The 17,001-nt window shown below is 41.4% G+C and overlaps 2 protein-coding genes across 2 annotated transcripts; one reads left to right on the forward strand and one right to left on the reverse strand.

The window, feature by feature from the left end:
- Positions 1-22: 22 nt before the first annotated feature.
- On the reverse strand, positions 23-5,039 carry LOC309717336 (solute carrier family 25 member 32-like). The gene is made up of 7 exons (XM_082551844.1): positions 4,550-5,039; positions 4,243-4,393; positions 3,788-3,873; positions 2,931-3,085; positions 1,209-1,322; positions 880-1,025; positions 23-762 (listed from the first exon to the last, which is right to left on the reverse strand). Exons 1-7 carry the CDS (start codon positions 4,752-4,754, stop codon positions 636-638), a joined length of 984 nt encoding a protein of 327 aa, XP_082407970.1. The 5' UTR covers positions 4,755-5,039; the 3' UTR covers positions 23-635.
- Positions 5,040-5,505: 466 nt separating this feature from the next.
- Positions 5,506-16,918, forward strand: dcaf13 (ddb1 and cul4 associated factor 13). Its single transcript, XM_082552152.1, has 11 exons — positions 5,506-5,738; positions 6,054-6,253; positions 6,332-6,439; positions 6,526-6,615; positions 6,706-6,861; positions 7,018-7,095; positions 7,195-7,277; positions 7,386-7,550; positions 10,114-10,249; positions 15,847-16,010; positions 16,513-16,918. The coding sequence occupies exons 1-11, from the start codon at positions 5,519-5,521 to the stop codon at positions 16,598-16,600; spliced, it is 1,488 nt and encodes a 495-aa protein (XP_082408278.1). The 5' UTR covers positions 5,506-5,518; the 3' UTR covers positions 16,601-16,918.
- The last annotated feature ends 83 nt before the right edge of the window (positions 16,919-17,001 follow it).

The raw sequence follows: 17,001 nt of genomic DNA on the forward strand, positions 1-17,001 counted from the left end.
ATGAATCAGGCATGAGACTGCATTTAAAGCACATTTTAGATTTTATAATAAAATCTTATAAAGCACAGCTGATACAATGACACAAAAACGTCAGGGAAAAAAAAGCACTCATCAGGCTCACACATCTGCAACATCTGAACCTGAGCCGATCATGAATTTGATGTTTATAATGAAGTTTTTCATAGTTTTATAGTTGAGACTGTATCTCTCTGTTGCCAGAAAGCATAAAGTGTAAACAAAACTGCTGCATGATGAAATATTCATCCACCTCTTTAGAAAAGACCCTCACACTACCAGTATTTAATAAAAACAAACAAAAACAAACTGTTAAAGCAACATTGTCCCCATAAAGGTGAACAGCAACAGACATGCTCCCTATAACTTCATTGTGCGTCTGCCATTTTTCACCAACTGTCAGGAAGTTGTATTGAAAAAAAAAACTGTTGCTGCTCCATTTGGCAACACTTATTTTCAGTGCACATGAGTGATTTTCACTTCAGCACATTTACACGTACTGGACGACGACAGCTCGGCGTCGATCAACACGGTCCTCCCCTGCATCTCCTCCGCACGGCGCCAACGTGTCAGCACGAGTTTGCAGCATTCGGGGCAGTCCGTGCCCTGCTTTTAAAACCTCATTTATTTTGCCCGAGAAAAAAGTGAGACACATTCTCGTAAACCACGAAGGTGATGCAACAGGCTGGGGTGACGCGGATCAAGTTGGGGATGATGCCTTTGTAGAAACCAAGGGTACCTTCATTCCTGAGGAGACAAGTGGGAAAATGTTAAGCATCAATCATAACAGGCACTCGAACTGTGCTCAGAACCTGAGACGGGGCCGGCACGCTCGGTCCCACTGTGAGTGGATCGGTGTCTTACCTCCATGTCCGTCTCACGACGTCAATAACTCCATTGTATCTATTGTGCTGGTCTTGCAGGCGAGCTCGCACCACTTGATATGGGTATGTTGTGGCCACGGCAAATATTTTGGATAATGCTGCCATTGTGATGTATTCCAATGGGTTCTGTTTGCACAGACAGATAAATGGAAGGAGGAAGAAGGGAGCAGAGCAGTGTAGGAAAACTGATGAGTCACTTGTTATCAACTGTGGGCTCTGTCTCATTAGACTCAAAAGTTACAAGCCTTATGGCTGAGTTTTATTAAACAATGTTTCCAGCCTGTCTGTGGCTCATGGTTAGTGACTCACCAGCTTTGCGTCTGAATGTGCTTTTCTGTATTTGTTGTAGTCTCTCTTGAGCTCTTCGTAAGTCATGAACTGCAGTGCTCCATGAGACGTGCCGAGCAGACCGGGAACATAACCCTTTTAAAGACATACTCTGTAAGTCGGTCTGACTTGACACTCAAATTCCCACAGTGTGACTTATCCACTGAAAAGCCCACACATCTGTGACTCCCCATCTCTTTACTCTCTGTGTGTTTATACACCCCTCTGCATTTAATCATTAGTTCGTATTAATCTCTGGCTCTCTTCCACAGTGTGTCTTTTGTCTTGTCTCCCCTTAGTGAACCTGGTTCCGCTGGAGGTTTCTGTTAAGGGGAGTTTTTCCTTCCCACTGTCGCCAACTGGTTGCTATAGGGCAGGGGTCCCCAATCCCAGTCCACGAGGGCCGGTGTCCCTGCAGGTTTTAGATGTGTCCTTGATCCATCACAGCTGATTTAAATGGATAAATTACCGTCTCAACTGTCTTGAAGTTCTCCAGAGGCCTGGTAATGAACCAATCATGTGATTCAGGTGTGTTGACCCAGGGTGAGATCTAAAACCTGCGGGGACACCGGCCCTCGTGGACTGGGATTGGGGACCCCTGCTATAGGGGATCATCTGATTGTTGTGGTTTTTACTGTAGGGTTTATACCTTACAATATTAAGAGCCTTGAAGTGACTGTTGTTGTGATTTAGCGTTATATAAATGAAAATGAACTTAATTAAATTAAGGGCCCTTGGCCCTATTTTCTCTTGAACTTTAGGTATAACATTTCCGACAGCAAATTACAATTCAATATTGTTAATGAAGAAGCTGACATACTGCTTAAAACCTCCACTCCTGTATAAATGGGTTGTGTTTTTTTCCAGCTAGAAAGGTAGCTGATGCCCTCTAGTGGTGATTAAAGTCAATAGCGCCTACGAGGTCTTCAGTATTCCTATCAAAATAAGCAAAAGTGAGATCTGATGGGATATTCAGAACACATTAATTTGTCCCCCCACTTAGAAACATGAAAAAAGCTAAATAATTCAAAAAGAAAACATGCCAGGACATCACTCAGCAAACCAACAAAAGCTGCACCAGGGCCGAGCCTTCTTTCTTTAACAATGAGTGTACTTACTCCCAAAATCTGAATATGAAATATGAGTCCTAATCTCCACTGAATGTTTGGTGGTAAACCTAATGATCCCCACCACACACACAAACACACCATGTTGGTATCTAAGCGAGCGACAGCACAGTCTCTCCTCTGACACCAACAGGTAGTCTGAAAACCACAGTGGGCTACTTTTTTTGTCAGGTCTTTAAGGAATTGTTGCTAGTGTGCCATCTCAGTAACAAAGCTGAGATGCCTGTGATTTCTTTATGAGTGGGTATGCATGTTTAAGCTGAACCAAACAAATGACAGAAAAGCTGCCACAAATGAGGGTTATCAACTTGTTACACTGAATCTCACCATCTGGGACGAGGCAGACACAAAGGAGCATGGACGAGGAAATTATGTCTGTGAGTGTTACTCAACAGGGATAATATTTTAAAGAAGGAAAGTTGAGAATAAATATATGGAAGTAATAAAGACTACTAAAACATTCTGGCATTAACAGGTGTAGAAAAATCTCCCAGTTTAAGCCACCCCTCCCAAATGTTTAAACTTGCTAACCATGCAATCTTACATCATAAGGAACACTAACACACTCATGTCTCACCTTGTAGAGTCCAGACACTCCTTCATGGCGGTAGATCTTAACCAAAGCATCAAACATCCCCTTGTACTGCTTGCCATTTCGGTCAGCACTGTACTGCAGCACCAACCGGGTCTTGGTCACCCAGATTGGATTGGTAAGGGTGAGCGTGAGGATGCCTAGGCAAGGACAAGAAAGGAAATGTCACTAGGAAACACACGTGACTTCTATTACTTTGTTAGACCCATGATTAGCACACAGGCCCCTCAGTGAAGAGTCATTTACTATAACTCAATATCTATGACTTGACGAACAGGACCAAGGACTTCCTGACTTTAAAGTGGTACAGGAAAAAAGACCTATTTGAAGTTGTGCTAGAGATCTCACACAAATGCCCAGCTGTTTGTGCACAACACAGTTTGGAATTAGCTCACCGTGTCACCAAACTGAACAAGAAGCGCAACAGAGTGCATTTGTGCATTAGGCTCTTTAATGCCACCCAGGTATAATTCTAACCTTCTCATTAGAATGGTGTAAGTGCCTGATGGCGGGAAAGAAAAAAAAAAAAAAAAAAAAAAAAATCACAAGATCAAATCAATAAAACATCTGTTTTGGTTTCATTTTTATACTGTTGATGGTAGCTATAAAACCTCCCTGTCATCGGCTTCTTCAATTTATTTCCATTGAAAATCTTGTGAAGGCTGTAAATGCCTTCGTTTCCCCCATTCACACAAGCATGTAAGGCTGCCCTGAACCACAAGTAACTAACTCCCTGTCAGTTACTACCAGCTTGTAGCAGTCATATCTAGCTGCTGTTATTGATCATGTGCTGATTATATGGTGGGGGAGTGCAGCAGCGTTCAAACACGGGTAGTACTAACCAGCTTCAGCCGCTGACACCAGGTGTTCTGTGGCACTCAGTTCAGCCTGACGACCTTCCTTTGTGTACCCTTTGATTGCGTTGTAGCTGTGAGGGAACAGGGCAAGGGCAATAAGACATCTTGCAGTTGTAAAGTCATACATGCTGCTTTTTTCATTCATAGGGTGTTGTACAAACCCGAACATTACGGCTAACAGCTAGATTCTCCAGTTTCAGTGCAGCTAACAAAACAACAAGCAGCCACTTACTGCTAAAGAGTCAGACAGTGAAAGTGGACAGTACATCCTCGGTTTCTTAACATAAAACTCATTGTAACAGCCAGGGACAGCACAAAAGTGATCTAGCTTCACAGAAAGTGTTACACCTACGTCAGTTTTTGCGAACAGGGCTCCATGATGTAAATTATCTTTCATGTGTAGCGTTTCATGTCCTCATTAAAGCTTATAGCTTACGTACAAGAAGAAGTAGAGGCCCCAAGATGCACCAGCACCCCAAACGTTGGGTGTCACGCCTTGATAGAGTCCCCTCAGTCCCTCCTGCTGCCAGACACTCTTCATGCAGTGCACCATGCCACTATACTTCGGTCTTAATTCAAGTCCATCACTTACTGCATTTAAAAGACATTACGGACCTTGAAGTCATATGATACAAATTAAACACATCATAGCAGTAGTTTCTTAGCAGATTCAAGTAAAGTCATAGTAGCATGACACATCAGACACTAAGGAAATTGATTTTAAAAGTTCATATTTTCATGCCGTACCTGCAAACCTGATTTTGACCAGGTCCAAAGGATGAAGCACCAGAGTTGACACCACTCCCCCGCTGAGTCCCGCGATCAGGTTTTCTACCTTCACATGGCTAAAGACCTTCTGTAGTCGTCCGCCGAACGAGACAGCGGACACGGGTTTGCCGGGCAGTCCTGTCTCTGAAACGGGACCGTGATTTGGAGCGGAGCTCATGCTCATGGGCAACTTAGCTACCTAGCTAGATCCTACCAGATAGCAGTGTTTACAACACCGCAAGCACGCAGCGTGTCAAAATGTAACTCTCTATAAAACTGAGGCGACCCCTCGCTTACTCTGCTGCAGTTTCCATACAGTACGAGGACGGAACAGCGTCCTCATATCTCTCCTGTGCTAATGACGCACCACGTTTCTGACATCCGGAGGTACCTCACAGGTGTAACGCACTCTCCAAGAGTCAAGTCGCAGACCCAGTGCTCGACCTTGCTGTTATTATTAAGTACTGACAAGTTCCCGTTGTTGAAATAGTACTTCCGGTTAAATACTTCAAAAATAATTCACACATGAAATATGCTGTATTCATTCATTTATTTATTTTACTAATACAAAAGTTAGGATTAGTTACGTCGACATATTTTGTATGATGGTTCGGAGACATTTTTGATAAAACTTAACTATATTAAAACTGTTTTCCACATAAATTACATATAATCAGTTTGGTTATTCAAATAATGATTTAAGTAGCGCTTTTACAGGCTTTTCTATATCTATTATTTATTCATAATTTTGTAATATTGCCCTTAATTATTATATCTTATTCTCAAGTGTCTTCGGTAAAGGTCGCTTGATGTCTCCGTGAACCTTTCTCAGAAGGTTGGCGTTGGTTTTCCTTGATTTAGCTGAAAACAAACAAAAGAAAAAACTATTTCCGGTCCTTCTCTTTCTAAATGTTGTAACTTTAGTACTCGTTTCTTTACTTGTGAGTGATGCAACCAGGAGGACCGGGCATCCCACAATGCAACGCGAGATCGCCGACTCTGTTCACTATCAACACATGGCTGGTGTGTTCACTACTTGCTAATATTTTTGTTGCTATAATTTTCCCTTTCTGTAAGCGTGTGCCCCTCCGCTACCAAATGAAAGTTAAAGTCATCGCAAGGAATCCGGATGATTATGTCCGGGAGACCAAACTGGATATTCAGCGCGGTAAGTGAAACTCTTCGGCTAAATAGCTAACAGCATACATACGAAAGAGCTACAGTGTTAGCATCTGATTAAAGCTATTGACACAACAGTCATGCTTTTAATCTAATTTTGCAAAGCTGTCTTTGCATTTAGCACGTTCGGAATTACAAATTTTGCTTCACACATTTCTAAACTCCTTATTATGGAGCCTAAACAGTCTGTGTTACTTGACTTGGTTAGCAGCAACATACCTGCACGCTTGGATTTTTTTTTTTTAATTAATGGAAATGCTCTTTTCTTTGAGCACATAAAGAAGTGACTGCTGTGTATTTTTAGTCCCCAGAAACTATGACCCGTCCCTTCATCCGTTTGAGGTGAGCAGGGAGTACACTCGAGCTCTGAACGCCACCAAGCTGGAGCGTGTGTTTGCCAAGCCTTTCGTGGCCTCGCTGGATGGTCACAGAGATGGGGTGAACTGTATGGCCAAGCACGCAAAGAGCCTCTCCACCCTGCTGTCAGGCTCCTGTGATGGGGAGGTATGTAGAGATGCATTTCCTTTTATCTCAGCCATTCTTGCAAACTGACAGGACTCTCCTTTTGGATTTGATCTTCAGGTGAAGGTGTGGAATCTGTCCAAACACGAGTGCGTTCGGACGCTTCAGGCACATGAAGGTTTTGTGCGGGGAATGGTTGTGCGTTACTGTGGGACCTCTTTCTTTACGGTAACTGATCATCTTTTTGAAGACTTTTCCGAATTGTTTGACTTCATATTAGCTGACATCTAACATGATTTCTTTTTCTGCAACAGGTCGGTGACGACAAAACAATCAAACAATGGAAGATGGAATCACCAGGCTACGGAGAAGAAGAGGAGCCAATTAACACCATCCTGGGCAAAGTATGCTGTAATAATTTTGCTGTTTCATCGCATAGAATTGCATATTCATGTATCAGTGAAGTATGAATGAAAAAAAAATGTCCCTTGTAGACTGTGTACACAGGTCTGGATCATCATCAGAACGATCCTGTATTTGCAACGTGCGGCCAGCAGGTGGACATCTGGGATGAGCAGAGGAGCAGCCCGATCCGCTCTTTCACCTGGGGTGTAGACAGCTTCAGCTCTGTGCACTTTAACCCTGTGGAGGTAAGATACCACGTGCTACATCTCACATACATGGGCCCCGCCCTCCAGTCATGTGACGAAAAAGGTTGCTTGGACGTATAAGCTCACAGGTGTTTATTGCGACTTAAAGCCAACACATGTGCTGATAAATAAAGTCAAGGGTTATCCTCTCCACAGACTGAACTTCTTGCAAGCTGTGCCTCTGACAGGAGTATAGTGCTCTACGACATGAGGGAATCTACACCACTTAAAAAGGTAAATCTTCCCTTACAGTTTGTGCAGGAATGCATCTGTTTATCTCCCTGTTAATTTACATGATAATCAGCTACTTTTTGCTCTTACTTTCTTCTTAAGGTCATCATGACAATGAGGAGCAACACGCTAAGCTGGAACCCCATGGAAGCCTATTACTTCACATGTGCAAATGAGGACTACAAGTGAGTCTAGGAAAGAAACTCTGATTTAATCATATTTTAGCTGGTCCTTTTTTTTTTTTTTTCCCCCAGCTCATAGAAACTGTTTTTTGTTTTTTTCCTTTTCACCAGCCTCTACACATATGACATGAGGTACCTGACCAAGCCCATCACGGTACACATGGACCATGTGTCTGCTGTGCTAGATGTTGACTATGCTCCCACGGGGAAGGAGTTTGTGTCTGCTAGCTTTGACAAGACCATCCGAATCTTCGCCAAGGACGGTGGACATAGCAGGTCAGTAATGCTGATCAAACTTTATGGTGCCAGCAAAGTGTTAGGAAAAATTGTACTGTTGCTGACTATGCTGTATAATTTGTGGTGCAATTAAATTATAGCATAAATCCTTTGGTTTGGTTCATAGCTTTGTTTTTGACCCCCTTTGAGTGGGAATAACTTAAAAAAATATGTAATTCTTCTGATGTTATTTCCTTTCATTCTTTACTTTCATGACTTTTAAACACTGCAGCTCTCACCAGACTGCCATGCCTGATTATAGACCAACTAAAAAATGGATGTAGCAACCGTGATGTTGCCTTCTGGTTTGTGAAGCTCTGTATTGATGAATGTTTTCACCTTCGCTCTCTTCGGTGTTTTAGGCCATTTTGTCAATCAAAATGTGTCAGCCAATGAGCATATTGGTTGGTGACCAAAATTTACAAAAGTCACTTAATGTTTTATGCAGTATTATCCAAAACGAGTGACTGAGCGCGTAAACTCAGTGTTTTCCAAGGTAAAGTCGGAGCGATGATTTTGCATAGACTTCTATGAACCTCAACACTGAGGTTTAGGAAGTAAAAATCCCATTCATATTCTCAATAGGGCTTTTGATTATGAGCCACAACATTGTAATAATCCAAAGCAGACGTAAAATGAGTATTGAAATGACGGTATGTGCTCCTGTTGCAACCACAAGCCTGTCTGATTAAAACTGAATGTCAGGTCAGGAACACTGCACTAGATCTATAACTGGGCTTTGCATTACTTTATATACACAACACAAACTGCAAAATATATTCAAAAATATTATTATTCATCACTGTTTTTAACCATATAAACACTACAAAAAGGAAAAGGATTAAATTTTATAAGAAAGGTGAAGGACATTTTAATGTTTGTTATTCACTTTTGTAGATAGTTAGTTTGGTTCCAGGGTCAAAACTCTGTATATAAGGATTTTCTGATAAGACTGGAGAAAAAGGATGGGGAATTTGGAGCATTTTAAAAAGTGGGTGGTCCCTTTTCCCTTCCATAAGACTGCCTGTGTTTAAGCAACCACTGCTAATGGACCCTGATGGCTTCACTTTTCAGAACCAGAAGCTGTATCCACCTTTTATATTGTCTATGGCTTTAATCGGGTACCTGTAGGAGGACTCGCCACATGGAAACCATGTTGAAGCATTTATGAACACTCTGTCAGGATTTTTTTTTTTTGAAGCCTCATTTAAATGAAGTTTAATTTAAACAATTATTAGCATTTCACAATTCAGCATTGGTTTGACTTCCCAGTTCTCTCTCGCGTAATGTCTGTAGTGCTAACTACTGACCGTTTGCTATTTAGCAAAATAACATTAGCTTCTGGCTAATTAGCATGCAGTTATACATTTTATTAAAAAAGGTTTTCAGTGTCACTTCTTCCTTTACATTTAAACACATTGTTTGAACAGCAACAAAGAAATATTCGCTTTATTTAGCAAAAATCAGGAGAAGATGAGGATAACAGCTCAGATAAGCTGTGTATATTTACACAAAGCTAGCTAACATACCAGAAGCTACTAGCTGGTAGTGCTACAGTAATGAAGCAATTACTGGCTCTTCCTCTCTGCCATGATATAATTTATGAACATCATAATACAATACTCATATTGCACATTATACAATCTTCGTATCTCAATTTAAGTCTGTTTTAGAACTGTTACACAGCTAATGTTAATTGGCTCATATTTTAATCTTTAATGATCTATTAAGGCTTTAGCTGAAGAATGTCTTTGAAAAGGAACAGCAATAAATCAATGTGTTTTTGCTGATGGCTTGAATTGATTAAATATTGAGTATATTATTTATTATATCTGTTAAACATTAACTTAAATCAATTGCAAGTGTAATAATAACAGCTGTGAATTTTCTACTAGGATAATGTCAAAATGCTCCAAACACACCCTGTGAAAAAGGCCATGTGTTGAACACAGTAGCAGATTATGGCTGCTGGTTGATAATGAACCACAAAAAAACAAACCCGTTGTTTGGTTTCTATGTGACTTAATAGTACATGCTGTATTGTTTGTACTGTTGTCAAGCTCCAGAACAAATAGCCGTAGTAGTGTTACATTAGCTGCCAGCCGGACAGCATCACAGCATGGGCTGGTGAGGGCTTACGTGGCAATTAGTAAGTAGGCAGCAAGTAGAAATATAGTATTTTTGCATCACTTTCCCCCTTTTTTTGTGAGATCAAAGCAGATAGAGCATAAGTGTTACTAATTACTCTACTTATAGGCTCAATTCTGTTATGTAATCAGAAAGCAGATATTAAACATTATCATGATACCTGTTTATTACCTGGTGCTGTTTAAAAACAAACAAATAAACACAAAAAACCTCTAGCTCCACAACAACAAACCTGAGCTGTGTAACCACATTTCTGTAAGCCCTCTTCTGTCATAATACAAGAGTTGTTTTGGTGAGGGCTGGCTTATAAAATGCACTTCATCAGTGGTTTGAAGAGTGTCTCTAGGTGTACAGTGTACAGTAATTACTGGATTCCTGTTGTTTCCCTTGCAATCTTTTAAAAATTAAAATTTAGGGAGGTGTACCACACCAAACGCATGCAACACGTCATCTGTATAAAGTGGTCTGCAGACAACAAGTACATCCTGAGCGGCTCAGACGAGATGAATATCCGACTGTGGAAAGCCAACGCAGCCGAGAAACTAGGAGTGGTGAGTCTGCCCTCGTCTTCTCTCCATTATTCCTACTGATTTCATATCAAAGGCAACTTGCTGCTTCTTGGCAACTTTTCAGGTAATTCCTCATCACGATGTCTACCTGCCAGTCGGCAGCTGTATTTTCCTCAGCTGTCAAACACACTATATCTTTCTCCTTCACTTTATTACTTGTTTTATGAGTTAGCTGGATTCTTCGACACCGCTGTGGCTCTGCGCCCACCTTCAGCAGTGTAAGAGTGGGTGACTGTGCCAGGAGCTACGGCACTACTGTTGCCAAGTGCCCTGATGGATGCTGACTTAGGGTAGAGTCACTCTCTCAATAAGTACAATGTACCGGTTGGCACAGGGGCTCCGGGGGGGGGGGGGGGCAAAAAAACTCAGTGCTTGTGCAGTTATTTAACAAATCATCGACAAAGCATTCTCCCAAATTTCCACTCCAGCTGTCTTTGTTAGAGAGCGTTAATGCAATAATTTTTTTTATGTAGGTTTTAATGGCAGAAATCAGCATTTATATTGTGCTATTGTCAATCCTGGTCGTGGCTGACTCACGAAGATCAGCTGCCTCTCTCGTGCCATCTCCAGCAGCCATCTTTCATTACTAATCGGATTCACTCTCGCCTATTCTCTTAATGCAGGCTCCGAGTGGAAAACTGGCCTGCTTTTGGCACTTGTTCTACTGTAACTGTGTAAGGGGAGATTTATTTGCAAGCTTTGCACTTAAAGAGATCAGACAAGGGCTGCTCCTATCAGCAGTTTAAAATCGGCCAATCACTTAAAGCGGGGGGCCACTCTGAAAATAATGAAGCATTAACATTCAAGTTGTACTCAGATGGTCTTTAATTATCAGGAAATGCTGAAACGCCGACTCAAGGCTTTGTCTGTGTCACCATCAGTACAGCACGCTGCACTGACGGGGAGTTCTCTATCTGATGCTGCACATTACTCCAGTTCTAGCTTAACCCTTTGTATTTCAGACCAAGACCTAAAAGATGTTAAGAGTCAACGCAACTGAATTATTGATGCTCACATGCTTTGTTACTTTTTGAGTCAATAACATGAAAATATAGTGCTTGTGATTTAGTTTTTATGTTTTTTAAGGCGTTTACAGTCTGAAACAAGGCGTTGTAGCTTTGTTATGAGTTGGGTTTTGCTTTCAGTCTTTTGCATCTTGTTATAACCTTCTACTTAATCAGTTGATAGCAGATATTAGGAAACATGGAGAATTTGATAAAACATAAGTCAGACAAGAGGGAAAGCGGCAAAGCAGCAACAGCTGTTGGTGTGTACACTGTAGACTTTAAGCCACAGTGTAACTACCAAAAGAGAACAGAGCACAATACACGCTGACTGAAGTTACACATGGATAAGTCGGAAACATTAAAAATGGTTTGGGGTAACACCGACGGAACAAAAGCAAATACACACAGGTATCCACAGCCTGTCTGTGGAGTTTGGATTGAAGGTAACACAGACTGCTAAAAATGTATAAACTTTGCACAAAAAGTAAGAAAATTTGCATTTGGTCGATGACTTCTTTGTTGTAACTGTGCATCTTGGTAATAAAGCTTATACTGTTGGAAAGTTTCTCCTCTTAATAGTTACACGTTTGTAAGGAAAAAGGCATCAGTTGGTTGAGCTGGTTGGTGATGACGGTCAAGTCCCTGATTAGCAGCAACTGTGAGCAAGGACCCTGCTACAGCCGTCACTTGGTGTGTGTTCCAAGCATGCCACATGTGACTGATCTCGATCTGTGCCATAGAGCAACTTCAAGCTGATGTTCTACAAAACCAAGTTTCAGAATTACTAGAGTGAGCCCTAATACCATTTCCAAGTTGAAGGCCAAGTTCCATATAACCGGGCATGTCAGGGAGACAGGCTGTGAAGTAGGTGTCCCAAGAAGACGACAAAACGTTATATTCAGTGACTAGTCTGGATCTGTGTGTGACGGTTGACTCATAGAGTCAAAGTGTAGAGCTGTTTCGTAGTGGAATATTTCTCACATTGCTAGTTTTTTTTCTTTTTTACTTTTACCTCACAATGAAAGCACGGACATAATGAAACTCTCAATTTGGTTATAAGCCTCTTTGGCAGTCTGGATGTGCATTCTCTCTAGACACCAGTAGGAGGCCAGCTTAGGTGGTTGCAAAAGGAAATCCAGTTGTATAGAAGTCTGTGGGGAAAGTGATCCCGCTTAAGTTATGAGAAGCAGCGGTCTCACTAAACACTTTCCAAATGAGTCAGCTGACAGTTTTAGGACTTGCTACAAAACGTGGCTCATTTTGTAAATTATAGTCTAGTGTAAGGTTAAAAACAAATTAAAAAAAAGAAAAGATTAAGTGGGGTGTGAATTCATTTTTAATGGTTAGGGCAGTGGTTCCCAAACTTTTTTTTGCTGGGCCCCCCTTGTTTTACAAGAAAAATGTCCCCCCCCCCCCCCCCCCCCCCCTCTCGCACGTGCACGCACGCACGCACACGCACAAACACATCCTCCAACCACACACACCCATATTTTGCTCCATTGCGGTTTATTTCACACCTCAAACATTTAGTAAACAATTAAGCAAATACAAGTAATCTGCAATAAATTACAGGTAGTAATAAAATACTAACTCTTTTTTACGCTACGTCCACACCTACACGGGTATTTTTGAAAACGCAGCTGTTTCGTCCACACGTAAACGACGTTACGAATCACCGAAAACTGAGATTTTTTTCAAACTCCTTTTTTGCGTTTACGTGTGGACGAGGAATACAGAGTTGGTCACGCAACGTCAAAGGTATGTGCCTTTTTCACGTCACGTTGTGCGCCACGTTATTGTTTACATGAGATGAATTGCAGAATGGCAGGTAGAGACAAAATACTGTTAATCTGACTATCTTCAGGTTTTACACGCTTACATTTACACACGCAGTTACTGTCCCTCCATTTACAAAGGCAGAGGCGTCACGATGTGATTATTTTACGTGCAGTCTTTTTGGTTTTTTTCATTGCTATCAATACATTTTTTAAGCAATGCCTCTCTGTGCAAAACGGGTTTAAAAACATAAACAACTGTGGGATATTGTTTGTCCGTGATTTGAACAGCCCAGCGCTTCTCTCGATGCAGGGAAAACCAATTCTGCAGGGGAGACCTACCTTGGCACTTGTGCAGGTGAAGCCAAAGGGAAGATATGCTTCACCATATTTTCTAGTCTTTGGCTTAGAATGAAGTTGGTTTGGAAACATATTCAGCTATGCTTCATCTCCTGCTTTGCGTTTCTGTGGGCGCCCCGTGCTAGCAGTGTCCAAGCGTTTTTTTCTCTCCTCCTTTTCATTCCGCACCCCCCTTGCAATGGCTTTGCCCCCCCAGGGGGCGGGCCCCACACTTTGGGAAGGTCTGGGTTAGGGTAAGGGGCTAGGGAAACCATTATTTCAATAAAGGTCCTCACTAAGATAGCTGAATGGGCGTGTGTGTGAGTTTAGTTTTAATAGCAGTGGAAGGTTTATTGTGGTGGCGGTTTCTGCAGAGGGTTGGGTGTGTATAGCTTAAGTTTTCAGAGCCTCAGCAGGATTACAGTTAATACTGACACCATGTAGTGCAGGCCCCTCGACTTTGGGTTGACAGGATGACTAAATGACTAAATAGATTCATCTGTTTTGCCAACAGTCACTGTCACACTGTCCCTGTGCAGGTTTTCTCTGGGAGCAGCTGTCCCTATGTTACACTCGCTCATCTCAAGCGTCATACCCCCCACTTCCCCAACTGTAGCGTGTCATGCTTTGTTTTCACACCACACTGTAACCGGTTAGAAACTTTGGTTTGGCTCATAAGAGCCTTGCTACCGGTATGTATGATCCCTCCAAACCAAAACCTATGAAATGAATAATTGTGTACTGTCTCATATTTTGAATTTCCTGTTGATTATACAATCAGTGTTTAGTATTTGTATCCAGGGGAATTAGTCTAGTACAACAGGATCAGCATCAGCAGCTCTTCTCTAGCAAATTGAATCTGAGACAAATCATTGCTTTTAATTAGAATAAAAGCCTTTTAAGGGAGCAGCTCCAGCCAGTACATGCTCAGCTAGCCAGTGGTTTTTATGAGCCACCGGCTTTTTTTTTTTTTTTTTTTTTTTTTTTTACTTTTTAACAGACATTGATTCAGTTTTGAGTGAACATGTTGTCAAAAAGAAGTTACTGCTTAGTGTATTGTCCAACATTTTATAACATTAGACAACATACCGTAACTGCAGCTCTAAACAAGCACTGTTAGAATAGCAATTTAACAAGTCCACTGAGCACGTTCCTGTTTGTGGCTGAAAGAAGTCACCACCAGTATTCACTGAAAAAAACCTGTATTTAATTGCACATCATGACTGTCTCAGAGGAGATATTTATGTAATTATATTTACTTTCTTTCTCAGAGTTAGATGAGAACAAGGGTTTGTGTGCGTGTGTGTGCGTGCGTGTGTGTGTTACTTATCCTGATTGCCGACGTTGGGGTAAGTGGATCCAGATAATAGAAATATACCCTGGATTAGGGCTGTGCGATATGACCAAAATCTCATATCCCGATATAAAACATCTATCGTCCCAATGACGATATAAATCACAAAAGTTTAACATTTTCTGTAAATTCTGTGAATCTCGGGCAGCTGAAGTGTTTCAAGCTGGGCGTCGTGTACCTGGAGTCAAGTGTTTTAACCGATGCATTAAACCATACATTTTTAGACATAAGTTGTAACGGCCGCCATTTCTTTGAGTATTTATTACACGGCGTGCTGCGGACAAGCGCCTGTTCTAACGTTTAAGGTTTATTTTTTTAGCACCTGGCGGCTCTTTTTTGCTTCTCATCTGTAAATACTCTGCATACCTTTTCACGTGATTCAGTTTATTTTGAGAAGTCTCAACAGGATCATGAGCTTTATTGTGAAAGGATTATGTGGAAAATAAACAAGTGGACACGCGATGGTTTTACCGTCGTTGCTGCTAGCGACAACGCATAGAAACAGGCGCTTGTCTGTCCATAGTGTGGTTATATTAAATATAAGAGAAAGAGAGAACTTTAAGAAATGAATATAGCCACTACAGTGACCATTAAAACAATGAAAAAATATTGCCGTGAACAGTTTATTTTGCGACACCACGAAACAAACGATAGCGTAAAATGAAACGATGGATGTTTTTATATCGTTATCCGATATATATCGTTATATCAAACAGCCCTACCCTGGATATGCTGGGCTTGCTTCATAGTACAGGGCCCAGTTCTGCAATAACTTGAACGCCATGTTTTAAATCAAACGGAAATAGGAAGTCTTTTGACTGGTCTGAGGATGGATTGTTTTATAGCTCCATGACAACGAAGCAGACCTGAGCTGCTGGTGGTCACGCAGTGTGAAAGCTGCAGAAGGGCAACCAAATTTAACTTGCGGAATTTGGCTTCCAGGGTCAACAATGACCCCAGTATACATTTTCTCCTAATTGTCGTCTTCTCTCTTTGCCTTCTTTGATGTCTTCTTTGATCTCTCACTCATCTCCTCTCTTAATTTTTCCATCGTTTTTAAAATTTGTTTTATGTAATAACTTCTTCCTCTCTGGTGTGATATAGCTGGCCCCCAGGGAGAGAGAGGCTGCCAACTACAGTCAGAAACTAAAAGAGAAGTTCCAGCACCACCCACAAATCAGGCGCATCGCTCGCCACCGACATCTACCAAAGACCATCTACCACCAGACCAAGGAGCTGAGGGTTATGAAGGAGGCTCGTCGTAGAAAGTACGCGTTCATTTTCTACATAACACAGAAACTGATTTTGTTATAGGAGCCACATTAAAGTCACTCTTTATCCATGATGTCAGGAAATGTCTGACCTAAAGCAGTCACACCAGCCTGATGGAAAATACCACAGATGGGACTGCCCTCTATGACATGGTCTCAGTTGGCATTAAATACTCATTTATATGCTGGATTGATTGTCCTAGTTTGCACTGCCGTCCAGTGATTCATAGCTTCTTTTTCCCCCCCCTTAATTACCAGGAGTATTATGATACGTCAGACATGTGTTTGAACTGTGAATGATTAACTATCTGTCCTTTATGCATTATTTTCAGAGTGCATCAGTGTTGTCTGTGACGTAGGTGTTAGGTCAACAGTCTCATATTCAGTCACCATCCTCACTGTTTGCTGTTCTCTCCCTTCCCCGTCCCTCCATCCTTCCTTGAATATTCTCACCAGAAAGCTTCATTTCACATTCATGATTCCTTGTGTTATTTTTCAGGGAGAGGAATGTTCGCAAACACAGCAAACCAGGAAGCGTTCCCGTGGTGTCTGAGAAGGAGAAGCATGTCGTCACTGTGGTGAAGTAGGCCAAAGCTGAAGGAGAGAAGAACTAGAGACTGAGATTTCATCTATATGGATATTTTTTCAGATTTCTGAAGAAGATTGAACTTGACTGTTGTGGAAAGGAAAAGGACACAGACTATAAAATGCATTCAGACCAAGTATACTCGGTTAGGTTTGGTTCTGTTTCACACTTTGCTTTGTGCAAGTTTGCGTTTCTCAACCCAGGAGCCACCTTGACAATTATAAAAAGTTAAGATGCATCATGCTTGGAACCACTGATGTTCAGCGTGATGCATGATAAATGGATGCGTCATTTTCTGTGAATAAAATGTAACAAAATGTGTTAATTTCATTTTCAGACTACCAGAGATGGCTTTCATCACAAAGTCACAAAACAAAGATATTTACTCTGAATTCTGTCCAT

Source organism: Aulonocara stuartgranti, assembly GCF_965226115.1.
Source record: "Aulonocara stuartgranti genome assembly, chromosome: 11".
NCBI lineage: Eukaryota > Metazoa > Chordata > Actinopteri > Cichliformes > Cichlidae > Aulonocara > Aulonocara stuartgranti.

Bases quoted from the DNA above. Each gene is read 5' to 3' on its own strand.
- LOC309717336 (XM_082551844.1), bottom strand. From the start codon at position 4,754: ATGAGCATGAGCTCCGCTCCAAATCACGGTCCCGTTTCAGAGACAGGA. The intron at 4,394-4,549 runs GTACGGCATGAA...TTTTAAATGCAG, and splicing joins GGTCAAAATCAGGTTTGCAG to TAAGTGATGGACTTGAATTA. The intron at 3,086-3,787 runs GTTAGTACTACC...GTCCTTGCCTAG, and splicing joins GGTGTCAGCGGCTGAAGCTG to GCATCCTCACGCTCACCCTT.
- dcaf13 (XM_082552152.1), top strand. From the start codon at position 5,519: ATGCAACCAGGAGGACCGGGCATCCCACAATGCAACGCGAGATCGCCG. The intron at 5,739-6,053 runs GTAAGTGAAACT...GTGTATTTTTAG, and splicing joins CAAACTGGATATTCAGCGCG to TCCCCAGAAACTATGACCCG. The intron at 6,862-7,017 runs GTAAGATACCAC...TCCTCTCCACAG, and splicing joins TGCACTTTAACCCTGTGGAG to ACTGAACTTCTTGCAAGCTG.